Raw genomic sequence first — 15,345 nt, 5'->3', positions numbered from 1 at the left:
TGAAGAACAAAACGACAGCAACTTGTCTGTTCCCCTTCCCCCAATTCCCCAGCACTGTTCCCATTCCCCCAATTCCCCCAATAAAAATCTTTAAAAAAATAAAATAAAATAAAATAAAAAAAGAGAGAGAAACATACATTCTGATTATGTCTGACCATTACACCAAGTCTAGATGAAGTGATCAAAATAATTATTAAGAAATGTGCCAACTTTTAGAAAGGTGTTTATCTGATCACTTATTCTATAAGACTGTATACTAGTACAATTTAATTTGCTTGTTAGCATCTTATTTACAGAAACAGATATCTAGAAAATTCTTAACACTACTCTTTAGCTCAACACCTTGAGGGAAGTGACTTAACTGAAGACACCAGTTCCAACACTCTGAGCCCCCGGCCTGCCATGCAGGGACAGCATGACTCAACTACAAATTCAAATCCAGGAATGTGGGGTGCAAACAAACCTCCCCCAACCTCTACAAAGAGTGTTAATAAGCACAAGTCTTTCATTATTATGCAAGCAGCATTTTTATACCTGTATTAATAAATCCTCACCTTCCATGGCCTTCTAATCCCTTTGAAAAAGTCAGGCATCCACATTGGAAGAACAACAGCTTCCCTGAGCAACTTCTTAGCTTCTTCCAGATCTGCTATGTCATCCCTTTGTGAGAACAGCAAAGTTTCACATTTATTCAAGGACACCTGTGATTGATGGTCAATACTAATTCCTTTAATGTTTCTTACTTATGAAATTGTAATATTAAGGACATTACTCTAATTCTTACTGCATAAAATTTGGTCAGTGATCAGATAACACTGCAGTTATTAATTAGGACACGTTATTCCATTAACAACTACTGTCAGTTACGTCAACATCAAATTAACATGTAAAGTATTTTCATTGTATCTGAAAAAAACGACTGTCCTGTCACTTCAACACACTCACATTATGGAAGCAGTCACAAACCGGAGATTAGTGGATGACAAGAAAAGACTCACACCAACCCAACCTATAGCTCGTTTCTCCACTACTTTAATTCAAGAACTTCAAAGACACTAACCAATGAATGCTGGGATTCCTGGAGACGATGTCTCTCTCGAGGGCTTCCACCAAATCCTTGTCATATCCAGCACCATCAAATTTTGGAATTTCACCATCACTTGCACCATCTTGCATATTTTTCCTTCCCTGGGGACAAACATAAGAAAAAGAACTGGTCAATAACAACACAATTTTAATTAACATCATTAAGCTGTAAAAATATTTAATGTAATCACTTAAAAATTAATTTTTGATTATTTTAAGATCGTGTTTTCTGATTACCCAAATGCCATCCTCCCCTATTTAATTCATCAGAAACAGATGAATTGGCCAACTTGATTATACATATACTTCTTCAAATGTATTCTTGGGGGAGTGCTGCAGGTAAGACTAAAACGATCCTTACAAAATACCTCTGAATTTGTGGATGCAGGAGATTCCTACCACCATCAGAGAGTATTTAGAATATTGATGCAGAGGAAGAAAGAAAATTCATTTACTGAGGACCTACTACGTGGCAAGAAATCTCACATATGTTACCTCTGCTATGCTCACAACAGCCCTATGAGGCAGGTGTTATTATTCTCATTTCTACATATAAGGAGCTGGCGCTCCGAAAGGTTGAGTAACTTAATCAAGTTCACAGTAACATCGGAGCAGAGATTTTAACCCAGGTCTTCCTGACTCCCCAACCCCATGGCCCTCCCCACAACCTCAGACACCTAGTGCCTGGCTGAGTCAGCTTAAAGCTTCAGAGCTTGTCTGTACAGCCTATGACATCCTCCAAAGCTGGGAGTCTGGGCTGCAGCTTATAAAGCCTTTTCCCTGTCGCTGTAAGCACCCCTCTGGATTCAGTTTCTTCCTTGTAAGGTCCTGGGGCCATATCATAAAGACACTGTAATTACAATGATAAAAGGACCTTTTTAAATAGTATTATTAAGACCCGTAAAGCAATATACCTTCCCCAAATCTTTATCTAATAAGATGGTGGCTTAAAAAAATAATTATATGCTGTAGTTTCTGTGGGGCTTTGCCAAGGTTTACTCAGCTCTGGGGAACTTTAAATGAAATGTGCTCAGTTGTCAAAGAGAGTTCAACCACTGGGCTGCTTCAGTGTCTCCCCAGAACTCTGCCCCACAGCTACTGTCTACTACAAAATATAAAGGGGATACGGTAAAAAAAAGGAGTCCATTTCCTAAACTTAAACCTGGAGAAAGAGAACAGGATGAATCTCTCCTACCATACTTCATCGGAGATAAACCATAGGCTTTATCATAAATGCTGAGGGGGACTAAGTGGCCCCTTGGCAAATGTTCTAGCTCAGTACACCACCAGGTAAATGACCAAACAGTATTTTAGTGATGCGATCAAAAAATGAATAATTTACTGTTTCTGGATAGCATGACAATAGTATTAAACTAAGATTTCAGAAAGATTCTTATATTTCAGATGACAGACACCAATACTGACACCATTTAAAAAAGTGCATTTCCGGTATCCTTACATAACAAACACAACATCAACAAATTTAAAATAACCTCAGCCTAGAACCACACTTTATAATACAGATAGGCCAAGGCTACAGAGTCACATTCAAACAAATCATTGGGAACACTCTGTAATCATTTAAAAACTCTTCTAGGAATAAATCAACTAAAGAATGCAACAGAAACTAATATGTCTGGGACTTAAGCCTTGATATGGCACTGAAAATTGAGACTTACCAAAAAAATCAGTCATTAAAATGTAAGCAGACAGCCATTTTAATATGAATGGTCATGTGGTAGGAGGACCTGGTGAGCTTGCCAGGGGAAGGGAGAAGCTGACGCCTCCTGAAAGTGAGGGGCGCCCAGAGGATTTTAAGCAGCATGTGGGCATCTATGTCCAGCATGTTTTATTCAGCCTTAGGTTTTTGATCAGTGAATGAAAGACACTGTCTGTCCTCACCAACCATCTAGTCTAGTGGGGGGAAACAAGTAACAAGCAAACAGACCCATAACACACATAATTATAAATGTGAAGTGCCATGAAAGCATTGAGAGGTCAGTGTGGCTAAAAGACACTGAGAAGGGAGAGGATGGAGAGGTGGCCCACGAGGAAGGGCTTGGACTTTGTTCTAACTGCACACGGGAAGCTTGGAGAAGTTGTGGAATGGCAGGATCTGGTTTACATTTTGAAATGCCCCGTGGCCACTGTGTGGAAAGACGGGGTGGAGGGAAAGGAACAAGCAGAGAAAGAAAAGCCTGTGGCCATACTCAAGGCCAAGCCTCTCCACCCACAGAAGAGGACATGTGGGAATAAGCCAGTCAACTGACTGGCCCTACGACTCAAAATCCCTGAGTGGTACAGATGAGAATTGAAAACAGGTTAAGCACTCCAAAGAAGATTCAAATCAAAATGGTGAGGTTATTAAAAAACAAATTCAGGAAAACTAAAAATAAAATTTTCTTACATTGGGAAATCAACAAAATGGGTGACAGTTATCCTTCATAACAAACACTCAGATAAACTGGAATAGTGACATTGAATATAAGTAACTGCGTTGGCAGTTAACCAGCTAGATTAACCAGTACACCTAAAAGAAACTTTTCAGGCAATAAAGCTTACCTCACCAAAATACTATTATTACCTGTACAGTTTGTACTAATAATACTAGCTGCAATGTCACTGAAATGATCTTAGAATTCTTTGCTTAGATTTTAACTGACAATAAGGTCAACATTGACAAGAATTTGATATTTAGCATGAGGGCTGATACTTTTTTTCTCGTTAAAGGAAAATATTTTATCTTCTTTTTACTAATATCTAAATTACCCATATCAAGAAACATTTGTGAATGATCTTTCATTAGTATTGGCTAATCATTCTATCTGAGGAAAATGAGACTCAAGTTAGTGGCTTAACCAGTATTACAAAGCCAATCAATGGCCCAGCTTGGCCTAATGCGAGTAATGGTTTTGCACGTTACTGTGTGCCTTCTCCCGTTGGCAGATGCAGTGAAACATGGCCAGTTACTAGCTCTAGGCCTTGCATTTCAAGGAAAATACTGACGAGTGAATTATACCCAGAGAAGCATGACCAGATTAATAAAGGGTTCAAAAGCCATGTCACATGTGGGAGGACCAAGGACACTAGAGATGTTTAAGCTGAAAAAGAAAATGCTAATGGAGCAACACAACCAACCTCTATTTATTCTATTTTCTTCAGAGAACCAGGATCAATATAAAGCAACAGAAGAGGTATATCAACAAAAGAAAGAATTTTCTAACAAGTTCTGTCCAACAAAGGCGTTCTCTCTCTTGTTAGGCAGTGAGCGACCCAACCTCAGAATTACAGGCTAATCAGTAATGAGACTCACTGGCCCACAGCCGAAGGGATGTGTAAGCTGAATTATAGCTGACCTTTGGTTCGCCCACTTACTCATCTGTTTCCTGAATTCAATAGCCCAAAGGACCTGCAAAATTTCCTGGAAACCTCATCATTTCTTTTTTAAAATACTTGTCTGTATTCTGTATCATGTCTGTGTTAGCTCCCCACCTTCCTGTTACCCTACAGCCAACATTCGTGTACTGCTTACTCTGTACCAGGCACTATTCACAGCACTTGACATAACCGTCTTTAGGGTCCTTTGAGGTAAATACTCTCACTATTTCCATCTCATACCTGAGAAAACTGAGGCACAGAGAGGTGAAGTAAATTGTCCAAGGACACACAGAAAGGTCGCAGGCAGCCTGGCTCTGAAGCAGTGCCTCCAACCGCTCTGCACCCTGACATACTGTAAACACTTTCAGCTACTCCTACCCCAGCGTGAGAAGCATTCACACGGAAAGCCAGGCAGAATCACTAAATAGCGTCCCACTCCAAGACTTTATTATTTTACAAGAAAAGCAGGTTGATAAATGCAGAACAGAACAGTGCTTACTAATTTCAGGGTCATGCCCTGCATTGGCGTGTTCACACAAAATACATGTACGTTGACATAATGAATCCATAGCATTCCACATATTTATCAACGTAAGTATTCTTTCAACAATATTACAAATACTTACTATGTGCAGGCACTATTCTAGGTACTGGGGAATAGCTAGGAACCGAACAGACAGAAATCCCTGCCCTCGTGGGGTATACCTTCATGCTAGGGGACAAAACACATAAATAAGTAAAATAATTAGAGGCAGAATAGCAAGTAACTACTAGAGTCTACCTCAATAACATAAAAAAAAAGTAAAAGTAAAAACCCAATACTATAAATTAGCTGCCACCAGTGAAAGAATTGCTGGAGTGATTTAATATCAAAGGACAGAACAAGACATTTCTTAAGAACAAGTCACTGTTAATATAAATGGCTGATAAATGTATGAAAGAATTTTGACCTCCTAAGTTATCAGGTAAATACACAAGAATGGTTGATGGGCTGGCAAAATCACAAGGAGATATGATTACCCCCACAACAGAGAAACAATATCAAGTGTTGGTGAAGGTGTGACACAAGCAGAAGTTTCATGCGCTGCAGGTAGGATCACCTGGCAAAACTATTTGGTGTTATCAACTAAAGTTAAACATACAAATACCCTACGACCCATCGAATTCCACTCCTAGGTATATGCTCAGTAGAAACGCTTGCACATATACACCAAAGGAAAACTATAAAACTGTCCAAAGCAGCATTACTAATAATAGTTCCAAACAAAAAGCAATCCAAATGTCCATTAACAGTGAAGCAGATTTAGCTGTGGCATAATACTGTATATTAATGAAAATAAGCTTCAGACATATGCAACAGCACAGAGGAATCTCATCAATGTATGTTGAGCAAAAACAGCCAAAGAATACTTACTGTACATAAGGCTTCTAAATGGGCATCCCTAATTTATGGTATCAGAAATCAGGATAGCGGTCACCTTCGGGAAGGAAGTAGCAGGGATCTGGAGGGATCATGAGTATGGCTTATGAGGAGCTAGGTGCTCTGTCCTGGACCCTTGCATGATAGTTACATGATTACATGGTGGTTACAGGAGTTACATGCACTGGTGTGCTGACACTCTTACCGGTTTGCAAGACCTGATTATTCGGCTTGCAGTTCTATGAGCCAGCTGCAAAATGCAGCTACTAATGAAAATTAAATTATACAAACTTAGAATAAATATTAAAAACAAGGTGATACTCAGAAGCCCCCACTTCCCACTAGTTAACTACTACCTATGCACATGAGGTTACTTCTGTCTCTCGTAGCATTATGATGGAGACATTACAGAATGGGAGGCTATTCCTCCTGTCACCTCAACTGAGACCAGTGACATCATGTGGGCAGCTTGAAATTGCTCATAGTGAAGTATTTATACTGCAGAAATCAGCAAATGATACAAATCAGGGCTTGATTTATTGTTTTGTTAACTGTCTAGACTCAATAAGGAAAACGTTAATAATGCAGATAAAACTTAAGTTTTAAGTGTCTCACTTCTATCACTGTTACATTGTAAATAGCACGAAAAATTAAAGAAACAGCTTTCCAGTATTTGAAAATTATTATCTGATTCATCAACACTGCTCAAGTGATTGATGAATGAGTAAAGCTCCAATGTGTTTCTGGTGTTACTTTCATCTTTCTCATTAAGGACAATAAAATGCCAACCAACACTCATGTCAGAGCTCCATCCCTGTTCATCTGTCCACTGCAGCCCCAGCTGACCCCCCCACACACACACACCCACACACACGAGCTGAGCAGAGGCACTCTGTGAGAGTACGTGGACTAGAACATTTACAATAAAGAGTCCTGGACATTGTATGTTTGTAAATTACGTGCTACACATCCTTTGTACCAGTCATATTTATAATAAATGTGTGTGTGATTGTGCATGTGTGTTTGCATACACACACACATTTTTTTTCCCGGACAGTTATTAAACATTTACCAGTACATTGATGGTTAAATGATCATCATTCATCAAATTAGTGCCCTTATAATTTGTGCACTTTCCTTCAATAAAAAAACTTTTCTGAAGTCATTGTTCATATGTATTATGTAATCACCAGTCAACAGCTCTCAGAAGAATACTCCAATCCAGTTTATAACATCCCTCCATTTCAGACATTCCTAGACCTCCTCAGTCATGAGAAGAAAGTATTCAGAAATGGCCATTTGTCATATGCAATTCAGTGAAAGGAAGTCCTGTCAGCTTAATAATATAATTTACCATACTTAAACCTGAATTATATTTAGAAGCATATATAGCTTTAATCATAAGATCAGAATGGACACATGGCTCATTTCACTAAGAGTTAATTAACCATAAAGCCATAGTCTTAAAAATACTTGAGAATCAGAGCTGAATGAATTAAATTTATTTTTGGTAATAATACAAAAACATTTCTTCTGCTACCTAATATTTTACTTTTAGACTATCTTTTCTAAATAAAAAATGCATTAGTTATTTCTATGTACATTTCTCTACTGACTCTAGGGTTAAATAGTAAAATAACAACACAGTAATACCTCGGTTTGCGAGCATAATTCGTTCTGGAAACAAACTACTCGTATTGCAAGACATGGCTCGTTTACCCAGTTAAAATGTATTAATTAGGTTGGTACAAAAGTAACTATGGTTTGTGCCATTACTCGCATTACTCACAAACCGCTATTACTTTTGCACCAACCTAACAGAAATATTTGCTCGTCTTGCGGAATACTCACAAACCAAGTTACTCGCAATCCAAGGTTTTACTGTATATCCAATTGTCTCAGGTACATTCAAATAGGGCTGAAAAATGTAGCTATAAAGGTTAATTTATTCATCTGACTCCCCCTCATCAATAAGAAAATAATTAACTTGAGGTCAGGGGTCACACTTTTTTAAAGTTTGTATTCATAGAACCTAGAAGTATGGCTTACACAAAGAATTCACTTATTAATAGAGGTGTGTTAAGTAAATGGGGTCACTGGCCTATGATGACTTTGGGGACATGAGAGGGGAAACCTGGTAGGTCAGAAAAATATCACTATACAAAATGATTCTTACTTACCGAAAAACAGTATTTTTAAGGTTGGGCCTAAGCTGAAGCCAGTCACCAGTTTAAAGAAAGAAGAAAAAATTTAATCACTCTCAGAAAATGAACTACTACTCTTAAAAGAACTAAGTATTTCTGTAGTACATTAAAATAAGATACAAGCCTTTTTAAATAAGAGGCTGTATAGCCTAATGATTAAAAACTCAATTATCAGAGTCAGAGTTCAAATCCAGGTTCCACCACCTACTTCTGTAATGACTGGTACCGCTGTGATTTCTTCATATGTAAGACAGGGACAATAATGCTGAGTCACAGAAATTTACAGGAATTAAATGAGTCAATACATGTAAAAAGCTTCACGAAGGGCCTGGTTCTGCGTGCTCAAGGAAGAGTATCATCTGTTGCTCCATCATGCAGCTCACAACTCTAAACTAAAAATCCAAAATACCGAGAATCTTGGGCAAGGTTGGTAATTTCTTGTCCTCACTTTTTTTACATCTATAAAGTTAAGTGGATAAAGTACAGCAGCAGCTTTCAGACATTGTAGCATGACACAAAGTAATTAATTCATTTTAGATCATGAGCTAGTACACACAAGCATATAATTATATAACTGAATTCTTATATATTCATATAACTAACTTTTTTCTCAAAATAATATGTTGTCCTTATTACGGGCAATGCACTCTGAATTTTCTAGTCTATTCTACTTCACTTTTTTTTTTTTTAAAGCTGGTTGCAACACACAAAGCTGATTTTTTTTTTTTTTTTTTTTTAGATTTTTATTGGGTAATTGGGGGGATGGGAACAGTGCTGGGGAATTAGGGGAAGGGGAACAGACAAGTTGCTGTCGTTTTGTTCTTCAGTCTAGTTGTGGAGGACGCTGCTTCACTGGCCCAAGTTGGCACCATCATTGCGCTCTTCCCTGGCGAGGCAGATCAGTCGCCGGCTTCTGGACGGCCGCTCACTGCGGCTGCTGGCCGCTCACGCTGGCTGCTGGCTACATACGGTAGCCCATGGCAACCCACTGCCACAGGGACTGCAGCCTATGCCATCGCCAGCAACTCACGGCAGCCCAGCTCCAGGTTGAGCTGTTGTTCAGCATCTTAGCTGTAGAGGGCAGTGTCACTGGCCCTCATATGTGGGATCCGAACCGGGGTCCTCTGGCATCCCAAGCGAGTTCTTAACCATTGCGCCACTCGGCCGGCCCACAAAGCTGATTTTTAAAAACCAACAACACTGGGGACTACAATATCTGAGGACCCTTCCAATATTCATTTTCAAATTAGCTTTCAATGGCAGCGGGTATCTGTCACTTTCACCTGAATTGCCTCAAACCCTATCACAGCCTTCTGAGATTTTAGGGAGTCTAGTATTCTAATGAATATTTGGGTGCTTATAATAATCATAATTGAACCAAGAACACCTTTCAAATTCTAATGAAGTTTCCATGAGTTGTTTTTCTTTAATTGCAGTCCCTTTGTTTCCAGAGTGACTCAAAAAATATCTTTTATCTTCAAACAACTGTAAAGTTCTGTTTTGTTTTTACAATAAAGGGCTTACTTTCCAGTGGCATTCTGAGTACTTACATGTCTACGAAAAAAATAGCTAAGATTTAGAAAATTATTTGCAACTTTTTAATGGAAAAACAATTTATAATCTCCAGAAAAATTTGACATTCAACAAATGCTGCCTGATTTTATTGTTCTTTGCTTAAGAATCACATTTTAAAATCAACATTTCCTTAATTGTTCTGGGACTCTTCAAATTCAATCCAGATTTTTAATCTAGTTTGGTAGGGTTACTACATAATATGAAAAATCCTAAAATAAAGAGGAAAAAGGTTCTGTGACTTCACAAATTACACTCCAAACTCCATTTCTTATTCTATGACTTTGAGCAAGTTACTTAGCTCTTTCTGCCTCAGTTCCCCACCTCATGGGGCTATTTCAGGAAAGAATGTCTAATCACTCAGAACGGTGCCTAGCAGGGAAGCACCCAACAGACCTCCACCAAAGTGTTCTGTTCTTGTGTCGTATGAAATTAAGGTGAAGACTTTTGAAAAGTGCCTCACCCAGTTCTAAAAGTTCACCTAAAAGCTACTAACAGAGAGATGGATTTCAGTCCCTAGTTTATTCTCTAAAATGAAAACCAAGGTCAGTTGAACAAAAATAAAGAACAGAGGAAGAAACAAAGATGATATATAAGATACAGATTTTTTACGTATCCATTTATGTGGCTTTTGATAAGGGGGGAGAACCAGTTCAATTCTGTCAGCAGGAAAACTTATTTATTTATTAGTACCCCTCTCTCACCAAAAAGGATCTGAGATGAAATCATTCACTGTTTTATGGTGAATTACAAATTACAAACGTAATTACAAATTACAAACATAAAAAAATCTAATTCATTTTTGGTGTCCTAGTGAGGTGGAAAGGTAGAGTATGTCTTGAATCTATCTTATAAATAGAAATACTCAGAAAACACCAGTTTGATTTTATCTTGGTCTAAACATCCAAAAGTCCTAGGAAGTTGGGCTGTGTAGAGTCCTTATCTACTAATTAAAATTATATATAGTAACAGGTAAATTTTACCAAACATTCAAAGAATTAACACCTATCCTTCTCAAATTATTCCAAAAAATTCAAGAGAAGGGAAGTCTCCTGAGCTCATTTTATGAGGCCACCATTACCCTGATTCCAAAGCCATGCAAAGACATTACACACAAAAAAAATTTTAAGCCAATATCCTTGATGAACATAGATGCAAAAATCCTCAACAAATATTAGCAAATTGAATTCAGCAGTACATTAAAAAGATCGGGCCGGCCGAGTGGCGCGATGGTTGAGAACTGGCTTGGGACACCAGAGGGCCCCGGTTCAGATCCCACATATGAGGGCCAGTGACACTGCCCTCCACAGCTAAGATGCTGAACAACAGCTCAACCTGGAGCTGGGCTGCCGTGAGTAGCCGGTGACGGCGTAGGCTGCAGCCCCTGTGGCAGTGGGTTACCATGGGCTACCATGTGTAGCCAGCAGCCAATGTGAGCAGCCAGAGGCCGCAGTGAGTGGCCATCCAGAAACCAGCGACTGATCTGCCTCGCCTGGGAAGAGCGCAATGATGGTGCCAACTTGGGCCAGTGAAGCGACGTCCTCCACAACTAGACTGAGGAACACAACGACAGCAACTTGTCTGTTCCCCTTCCCCTAATTCCCCAGCGCTGTTCCCATCCTCCCAATTCCCCAATAAAAATCTTAAAAAAAAAAAAAAAGATCGTATACCATTATCAAGTGGGATTTATTCCTGGTGTTCAAGGTTGGTTCAATATCCGCAAATCTATTATAAACAAAATGAAAGATAACAATCAGATGATCATATCAACAGATACAGAAAAAAAATCTGACAAAATCCAGCATCTATATATGATAAAAACTCTCAGCAAAGTGGGAATAGAGGAAACATACCTCAACATAATAGAGGCCATAAAAGACAAACCCACAGCTAACATCACACTCAGCAGGGAAAAGCTAAAACCATTCTCCTTAAGGTCAGGAACAAGAAAAGGATGACCACTTTCACCGCTTTTATTCAACATAGTATTGGAAGTTTTACCCAAGCAATCAGACAAGAAAAAGAAATAAAAGGCATCCAAACTAGAAAGGAAGAAGTAAAACTGTCATTATTTACAGATGACATGATACTACATATAGAGAACCCAGAAGATTCCACCAAAAAACTATTAGAACTGATAAATGAATTCACTAAAGTAGCAGGATATAAAACTAATTCAGAAATCAGTTGCATTTTTATACACCAATAATGAGCTGTCAGAAAGAGAAATCAGTAAAACAATCTCATTTACAACTGCATCAGAAAAAACAAAATGCCTAGGAATAAATTTAACCAAGAAGGTAAAAAACCTGTACTCAGAAAATTTTAAGACACAGAAGAAAGAAACTAAAGAAGATACAAATAAATGAAAACATATACCATGCTCATGGATAGGAAGATTAACATCCTCAAAATGTCCACAGTACCCAAAGCAATCTATAGATTCAATGAAATCCCCATCAAAATACCAATGGCAGTTTTCACAGAACTAGAAAAAATAATCTTAAAATTTGTCTGGAACCACAAAAGACCCCAAATGGCCATGGCAATCCTGAGAAAGAAGAACAAAGCTGGAGGTAGCGTGCCACCTGATATCAAATTATACTACAAGGACGTAGTAATCAAAACAGCATAGTACTGGCATAAAAATAGACACATAGATAAATGGAACAGAACAGAGAGCCCAGAAATAAACCCATCCATATATGGTCATTTAATCTATGACAATGGAAGCAAGAGCATAGAGAATACAGTCAATAATATTGCAACAACTGTGTATAGTGCCAGGGGTGTACTAGACTAATCGGAGGGGAATCACTGCATAAATTATATAAACGTCTAACCATTATGCTGTACATCTGAAACTAATATAAAATATTGAATGTCAACTGTAACTGAAAAATATAATTTAAAAAATTATATATAGTAAAAATAGTCAAATTTAGTATATCATTTTCAAGGATAACCACTTGCTATGGGTTATATTTTCATTATAAACAGCATGGCATCAATGTGATTACATATCCTGAACCCCTCACTAGTAAAATAAAACTTCTTTGTGGAAATTCAATAATATCATCATTCATTTATGACATCACAATGAAAATGGGAAATGTTATCACTAAAAATTTATTTTTGTCTTTCCTTTAAAACTAAGGCTAAAAGATGGTCAGGTCATCCTGGTTCACTCCTTACTCTGTAAGGTTATCTTCAGCCCATCTTTCTAAAGTCCATCTTAAGGGCAGTTCAGAATTTCCACCCAGTACTATGTTTATTCACTGATCAATTTCCCAGGTAAAGTAAATGTATATAGTGAACCCTAAACAAGGGGAGTTTGCTCCTTAAGGAAAAGAAATCTTGTTCTACTCTAAAATTTACAGTTAAATTGAAGATTTGTTTTTAGCAGTAGTAAATCATATCTATCATCTTATTTTGTGACTATATACATCTACTTCCTTATAAGTCTTTCCCCTACATTTTCATTTACTGTTCATTTTAATTCAGAATGACTGTTAAATATATATTTTTCTAAGTTTTAAAACATCACTTTGAATATTTCTACAAAAAAAGATCCATTTTACTAAATATGTGTGTGTGTGTGTGTGTGTGTGTGTGTGTGTGTGTGTGTGTGTGTGTTTCAATATACCTCTGAGGTTACTAGCATTGCAGAATGGCCTTCAAAGTACAAAGACCACTTAGGTTTTTAATTCAGGCTTTAAAAAAATCTCTTCTATATCAAAACCAAGGTACTCTGAAAAGGCAACAAAAATTAGACTATGCACCAAAAGTCATGGGCTTCCAGTGAGTGAGTTACAAAGAGAGCCTTGCCTTCTCATCTCTCCCTCGTGCTCTGTAATCCTTGTCTCTACTTGTGGAGGGTTTCTCACTCTTAGATATGGGATGTGCTCGGCCTACAGGTCCCCGGGCTCCTGCTCCAGGCATTTCTTTCCTCAGAGGTCTTACGTCTCGATTGGGACGCCTTATCTGAGGTGGAGCTCTGACAAGGAAAACGAAAAAGAAAAATTAATCAAAGGCAAAAGTATTTCCCTACTACCTTTGTCAATAAAACTATTAAGTCAGGAAGGCCAAAATCTCCATTTTCCCCTTTTGCCAATTCATGGCCACAACTATTAGGTCAGTTTTTAAAAGTGCTTTTCTATAAAATATACTGGTTGACACAATTATTAAATACATATAAAAGACACATATAGCAGCAATTATTTTGTTAAAAATAACTATTAATCACCAACAGAGGGCAATACAGACTATTCCCATCTAATAATCTTAACTGTGTAATGGAAAGTCAATGACATTACTCATTACTGTCTTAAACCAAGAGTAACTTAAAAAAAAAAAAACATTAAAAGCTGAAAGAACAAGAATTGAAAATACGAGTATGTCTATTGGCACAGCTTACTAATTTATTTTTTACAACCAAAATGGTTTTCTCTGCTTCTGTATTGGAAAATCCAATATTTCATTCATCAAATTAAAAATGGCAGGACTTAACAATGAAATCTTATAAACAAAGTAATTTCTGTGTAAAAATATTAGTTATGCTTTGAGCGTTGTCAAAAATCACAGGAGCTTTCAGATTATATAGGCCCCCAAATATGAATTAAACTTTTTGAGAACTGTATGATGACAGACGTTAACTAGACCTATTGTGGTGGTCAATTTGCAATATATACAAAATACATACATTTTTTTAAAGATTTTATTGGGGAATTGGGGGAGGGAATAGGGTTGGGGAATTGGAGAAGGGGTACAGACAAGTTGCTGTCCTTTTGTTCTTCAGTCTAGTTGTGGAGGATGTTGCTTCACTGGCCCATGTTGGTATTATCATTGAGCTCTTCCCGGATGAGGCAGATCAGTCACCGGCCATTGGACGGCCGCTCATGGTGGCTCACGGCAGCTCACGCCGGCTGCCGGCCACTCCCGCCGGCTGCCAGCCACTCATGGTAGCTTATGGCAGCCCACTGCAGCTTCACTGCAGCCTATACCTTCACCGGCAACTCATGGCAGCCCAACTCCAGGTCGAGCCGTTGTTCACCATCTTAGCTATAGAGGGCGAAGTGTCACTGGCCTTCATGTGGGATCTGAACCGATGGCCCTGCTGCTCAGGGCTCGCGCTCCCAAGCCAACGCTTAACCAACGAGCCACTCGGCCGCCCGCAATATATACAAAATATTGAATCATTCTGTTGTATACCTGAAACTAATATAATGTTGTATGTCAATTATACCTCAAATGAAAAAAAGAATTTTGGTAACTATATCAATGTAATAACCATACACCCAAAATGGCATATTTTGTTTCATGTAACGTGAAACATGTGTTCTTCAAATAGCAAAATGTTGAGGTTACTCAGCACAGTATTTGACTCTCTGGGTGTTGGTGGGACTCTATCACCTTGTGCATAATTTCTCAGTTCTTCCCTGAACTGTCTCTGCCTCTGTTTCCCTACCTTTTCTCTTTCTGCACTTGCCTGTACTTACATTGCCCTTCATATCCCATATGTGTATTCCTTTTTCACCAATATGCATATCTATTATTATCTCCTTTCCAGGTTGCTTTTAATTAATCTAACTCATCATGAAGCTTCAGAAAAAAATGGCACATGTACAATATATAACTCAACAAACCCAGCAAAACAGAAAATGGATGAAAAGCCAGGAAGGCTGC

The 15,345-nt window shown here is 38.1% G+C and overlaps 1 protein-coding gene across 8 annotated transcripts in view; it reads right to left on the bottom strand.

Moving 5' to 3' along the window:
• KATNAL1 (katanin catalytic subunit A1 like 1) overlaps nt 1-15,345 on the bottom strand; it is an 88,126-nt gene that overhangs the window by 28,593 nt on the left and 44,188 nt on the right. For all 8 annotated transcript variants that reach the window (XM_019666356.1, XM_019666358.1, XM_019666359.1 and 5 more), the window contains 3 exons: nt 13,489-13,657; nt 1,061-1,188; nt 555-660 (listed from right to left, as the gene is read on the bottom strand). In XM_019666356.1, the coding sequence (XP_019521901.1) occupies nt 555-660; nt 1,061-1,188; nt 13,489-13,657 (403 nt within the window). The remainder of the gene's footprint in view (nt 1-554; nt 661-1,060; nt 1,189-13,488; nt 13,658-15,345) is intronic.

Source organism: Hipposideros armiger, unplaced genomic scaffold (genome assembly GCF_001890085.2).
Source record: "Hipposideros armiger isolate ML-2016 unplaced genomic scaffold, ASM189008v1 scaffold_467, whole genome shotgun sequence".
Taxonomy (NCBI): domain Eukaryota; kingdom Metazoa; phylum Chordata; class Mammalia; order Chiroptera; family Hipposideridae; genus Hipposideros; species Hipposideros armiger.
The sequence above is the reverse complement of the archived record's forward strand: the minus strand, read 5'-3'. Positions and strand labels throughout refer to the sequence as shown.